At 34.1% G+C, this 6,000-nt stretch overlaps 1 protein-coding gene across 3 annotated transcripts in view; it reads left to right on the top strand.

Annotated features, from left to right (window-relative positions):
- LOC111064602 (solute carrier family 66 member 3) overlaps positions 1 to 5,625 on the top strand; it is a 77,981-nt gene extending 72,356 nt beyond the window's left edge. The window contains exons 5-6 of one of the 3 annotated variants that reach the window (XM_039430684.1): positions 65 to 198; positions 5,396 to 5,625. In XM_039430684.1, coding sequence (XP_039286618.1) covers positions 65 to 120 — 56 coding nt within the window. In that variant the 3' untranslated portion in view covers positions 121 to 198; positions 5,396 to 5,625. Of the gene's footprint in view, positions 1 to 64; positions 199 to 5,395 lie in introns of those variants that run through there. The other 2 variants (XM_039430686.1, XM_039430685.1) reach the window with 2 other exon arrangements.
- Positions 5,626 to 6,000: the final 375 nt, after the last annotated feature.

Consider the following 6,000-nt stretch of genomic DNA (forward strand, 5'->3'; position numbering starts at 1 on the left):
TTGATGAATTTACTTTTCATTTCTTTGAAAATTTTGTTTATATGAATTCTTTTATTCGTTTCAGGTACTGAATTGTTCAAGATTGAGAAGAAAAATAAGGTTGAGAAAAGTAGTCGGTGATCAGCTATTTTATTGTTTTCGAATAATTTGTTTGAGGGAGAACGTCAAATCAATATTTTGGTTCACTATTATATTACGGTATGTTCCGCTGCTCCATTCGCGTCTTCTTCTTTTCTCCTCCTTTCTGCTGTATACACATTTTCTTCTTCTCTCCTCCTCCCCGTAGAACACACTCTGCACTTTCCGTCTACAGATTTCTCTATATTGAATGTTCTCTTCAGTGAACACCAGCCTTCTCACAATCATTCAGTGTCTGCTCAAACCTTGCTGGCCTAATTTTGAGTTTCATTTCATTATCAAAAAATTTTTTTAGAAGTCGGCCATCGTCCATTATCGATATAAGTCCAAGAGAAGAGAGTCTTCTTTTCCTCATTGTGTGAATTATTTCGCCGATTATGCTATAGATCTCTTTGTTGGTACGAAGTCTGTTCTATTCTATCACTTCTCTCCTGGGCATAAGAATATTTCCAACTATTCTCCTTCCCCAGCAGGCCAATCTATCAATGCCTGCGCTCTGCACGATTCAAAGTGTTTGGCCCAATACAATGCTTCTGGCTTTATAACAGTTTGATAATGTCTGGGTTTTGTGTCCCGAGATGCTTTTTTATTATAAATGGCTCAGGTGTTCCTATGCCCATTTTAGTTGCTCTCCTCTCCACTTTATTTTTCATTGTTATTAACTGTCACCCATTCAACAAGGAATTTGAATCCTTTTGCGTTTATAACTTTATTTTGCTGAATGTGCAGCCAGTTCACACAATTTTTCACACTTCATACACTCGTATATTCTGTTTTGGATATTTGAAGGCCTATTTTTTTTACTCAAGTCATCAATCTTTATACCTGAACTATATAGCATTCTCTGGAGTATCCATGATTAGGGCAATATCGTCAGCAAACGCCAAGCAATTTTTGTACATGGAATCTTTCCCTCTAACGAGTGTGACACCTTTTGTGTAATTTTCTTTATTCTCTGATCATTTCTTCTAAGGCACAGTTGAAGAGTAGCGGTGACACCTTGTCATCACCTTGTCAGACAACAGTATTTATTTCAAACTTATGCGAGAGTTTTCCCATGAAACTTACTTTTGAAGAAGTGTCTGTAAAATGTCTTGAATCAGGTTTGTGGCTTTACAGTAGGGATGTGTATCGAAAGACAAAACATCGATGTTTTTTCCATCCTAACATCGATAAGTGAAAAACATCGAATAGTAAACATCGATGTTTTCAAACATCGTTTATCGCCCACGTTTTTATGGATGATACTATTAGTCCAGTCAATATAGACATAAAAAAGGGGGTGTGCTTGCAATTTATATTGCAGTTCTGATTTTTTAATATATTATTTGGGTACATAAGAGAAGTCCAGAACCAATTTCTTCATGCAAGATTTCCTTGAGCTAGATACAAGATAGCCCAAAAACCTCGTATTTTCGGCTCATTTTCCAGTTTTCAGCTATTTCTGCCAAATCTCTCCCAGATTATATAATTCTGAAAAAAATGAGATCACTCGGAACTCTCTATCTCCAATAAGTACTTTGTTATAATTTTTCAAAAATGAGTAAAATTTGAAGAAAAAAACCAATTTTGATGAATTTTAATTTTTAATCAACAATATCTTCCGATTGTTACAATTTAGATGTATATTTCAAAATCCCTCTAAGCGTATTTTTGTGCTATACAATCTGAGATCAGGTAGAGCGCTCTATGTCATATAGATTTCCAGGTATACCTGACAACAATGCTCCTTGTATTGTGGAAAAAAACACCTAATTTTCAGCTTCAACCATCATCACCATCTACTTTGTCCTCACATTGATATTTCGCACAATGACATAAGTCCATGGGTAAGAATCACCCGTTAGATGCACTTAATTTCAGTATTTCCTAGTAGAGGCACGCTTAAGGACACCTCAAGGATCAAAATTTCAAACACATAACTTTTGACACAATCCTCAGATTTCATCGTACTACACTTCATCCTTCTCGGTTCGTCACGGCGGTTCAAAATCATGCATAATAAGTCAAATTCGGTCGAAAAATGGAAAATTCATTGTTGAGTGTACTTAAGCCCATATTCCAATACACAGAAAATGACCAATTTCTATATTCAAAGTTGCATGTCTTGTGAAATACTTCCGATAAAATTTCCAAATCTAGTGAGAACACTTATAATTTACTTTTGACACAATGCTCAGATTCCATCGTACTACACTTCATTCTTCTCGGCTCACCAAGGCGGTTCAAAATCATGCATCAACATTCAAATTCGGTCAAAAAATAGAAAATTTATTGTTGAGTGTAGGTACTTATGTATTCATATTCAATACATAAGAAATGGCCAATTTCTATATTCAAAGCTATGTATCTCGGTAACCCCTTATTATAAAAATTATTACTTGATCTTGAAATGTACAATAGAATTTTCTATTTCATCTGCTGTAAACAATTGATGAAAAAATATGTTGTAAAGTGAGATTTGATTGTTGAAAAAAATCCGGAAATTGTAGATATTTTTCTCATATTAACGGTTTTGGCAGTTCTATGATAGCGAAAAGTGATTCAAGATGGATTTTAGGCAACTGAGCTCGTAGAGGATGAATTTATCTACAATTTGTAATCAATCGTAAGTCTCTATGATGTATCAGACTCGTTTTAGAAACTCTTGATCAACAATAAAATCACGAAAAAATGTAAAAACTGAAATCGCCATTTTTAAAATCTTAACTTCCAAATTGTTTTGGAATCGAAAGTATTATTTATTGGAGTGGGTAGAGGGGGACAATTTCCACATTCTCACTAGATTTGGAAATTTTATCAGAAGTATTTCACAAGACATGCAACTTTGAATATAGAAATTGATCATTTTCTGTGTATTGGAATATGGGCTTAAGTACACTCAACAATAAATTTTCCATTTTTCGACCGAATTTGACTTATTATGCATGATTTTGAACCGCCGTGACGAACCGAGAAGGATGAAGTGTAGTACGATGAAATCTGAGGATTGTGTCAAAAGTTATGTGTTTGAAATTTTGATCCTTGAGGTGTCCTTAAGCGCGCCTCTCCACTAGGAAATACTGAAATGAAGTGCATCTAACGGGTGATTCTCATAGAACATAATCTCATAAGAGTTTATGTCGTTGTGCTAAATATCAATGTGAGGACAATGTAGTTGGTGATGATGCTTGAAGCTGAAAATTAGGCGTTTTTCACAATACAAGGAGCATTGTTGTCAGGTGTACCTGGAATATGAGATATCGCTATATATCGCAGAATATCGCTATACCTGATCTCAGATTGTAGAGCACAAAAAGAGCTTCTAAAGTGACTACAATTTTATCTGGAGCTATTGTTCCAATATTTCAACAGTTACTAACTGGAATCACAGCAATTTTGGACTTGTGGTATTCAAGTAACAGTCTTTCGAATAATTGAAGTCAGGTTGTGACTAGAAAGATACATCAACTCTAGTTCACAAGATTTGTCATCTTCATGGTTAGTCTGAAACCTCTCGGGATATCCTTGAGGATTCGGTCTTGAAATTTCACCCTAAGCTAATTTTAGCAATCATTGATACGCATATCATATTCATTCAATACCTGATAGATTTTTTAGGAAATGAAAATGGATTAAGTTTTTTTATATGGATATCTGCACTCCTTACAATACGAGGACCTCTTTTCCAGAGCTAGATTAATTAGTGTTAAACACATGTTGAGGAAATAATTGTAGTAAGAAAAAACTCTTTCTCTCTAAGAAACGAAGAATCCGACCTCTTATTCAATTCTAAATAACTAACTATCTAACCTTGACACGGGACACAGAAGTAATGTAAATCTTCAAGAGTATCCAACAGTCTCACATAAAAATACAGAGAGCCTGATTGAAAAATAAAAATAGCAATCTGCAGGAAATCAAAACTTATGCAAGATCTTTCACAAGAGTGATCTATATTCACAAAAAACACTAAACAGAATACTACACTAAATATGATAGAGATAATGATTGTAATTCTGTTACTATTGTTAATTGCTCTCAAGATAATCCTCTTCAAACAAAAAAATAGAAAAAAAACTTGTATCAAATTAAAAAATTAGAATTGTTTTTACTTTTTAGTTGGGAAAAACATCGGATGACCGATGTCTAGGTAAAACCATCGATAAGTGAAAAACATTGAACAGTAAACATCAATGTTAAAAACATCGATGTATCGATACCCATCCCTACTTTACAGTCTCATTTGTGGTTTGAATTCTATAATTTCTAAAAACATCTTCAAAACCTGTAAAGTCAAATATGGGCGAAAGTTTTACGTGACAACGACTTTGAGTGGTAAAATAATTTTAATGTGAATATTCATTCGTATAGTAGGAAGAAGGATGAAATAATAGTAACAATTTGAAACATTTATTTATACAAAGAATTATATTTAAAACATTAATTTATACAAAGAATCTCGCACTGAATTTCATATTAACAAAATTTTATTTTTACTTTCACACATCCTCAACAAAATCACTCTGTCTCTTTTGCTCTTAGGCGGGCTAACTGTGCCCGATTCAATTTTTTACATAGCAGCCTGGGAAGTAGTGGCGCAGTTGCAGGAGATTGCTTGCAGTGCCTGCGCAGGTTGACTGCTCCGTTTCACTCTCTCTCTCCAGGTGAATGCCTTCGGGTTGCTGCTGCGTTGCTCGCCACTGCTCCTATTCGTGCTCTTTCCAGACGACCATGAACCGAAATGAACGCTCTCACTTGCTCTCATTGTGAGCGCATAACGCTGAGCGTAACGCAGTTTCTTGAAGTGTCACCTGGCAAACCAATTTATAAGACATTGTCATGTCAAAAATTCTTGAAAACCTAAATTTTTCCGATACAAGACCTATTTTTCGTGAATCTTTCTTGATACTCTCCTAGTTGTGAATCTAGTTGTGCTTCCGCATGGTTGAGTAGGGCTTTTGACATATTTTTATAGGTTACAGGAAGGATGCCTCTGTAATTATTGGGATCAGTCCTAGGTCTTTTCATCTTGTACAAATGGTGAATTATAGCTGTTTTCCAGGAGTTTCTTCTGAGCATATATTATCAATTATATTTTTTAGTTCTCCTATTGCATTACCATCCACATCTTTCTACAACTCTGCTACAATTCTATCTTATCTTGATGCTTTATGATTTTCAAGGGCGTGAATGATAGATTTCAATTCTTCAGTGGTAGGCAGAGTAGAGTTTTCATTTAGATCACCATTCCTTTCATACACAATCTTTGTTGCAGGCTTTGGGTAATTATGAATGAAGGATCTCAGGTTGAAATATTGCTAATGGACTGGTGAAAACATTGTGAGATTACAACATCACTTTTCCTGTGATAGCTAAAATAAACCCTATGAGGACCACTCACATTTAAAGGAATGCGAGAACCTATTAGATATGTGGACAGGATTTAACCTAGATGTAACAAAGCTAAGTGAAAATAAAGAATTGATGAACTCAATCAAGTCTATTGAATTGTTCTATATTGTTCCCAATATAGGGAACACCTATATTGACCAAATGATGATAATTGGATGAAATAGAAAAACACTTCATTGATAATCAAATGAGTATAATGCATGAACAATTTAGTTTCAAAGATACAAATTATATGAATTAATCCACATATGCTGAGACATTTAAAATCTGAAATTACTGAAAATATTGATAACATGTTATAAATTGATGCAGGTATTCATTGCAAGATATGTAATTATGCTTAGTAAAATTGGTGCTTACAATAATAATTTATAGCGAAATAATCTATCACTTTTAAGCAAAGTAGGCTATATATACATATACAAAAGATACCATGTTACATCATTATCGTATCAACGGTAAAATAAT

This window comes from Nilaparvata lugens, chromosome 6, assembly GCF_014356525.2.
Source record: "Nilaparvata lugens isolate BPH chromosome 6, ASM1435652v1, whole genome shotgun sequence".
Taxonomy (NCBI): Eukaryota; Metazoa; Arthropoda; class Insecta; order Hemiptera; family Delphacidae; genus Nilaparvata; species Nilaparvata lugens.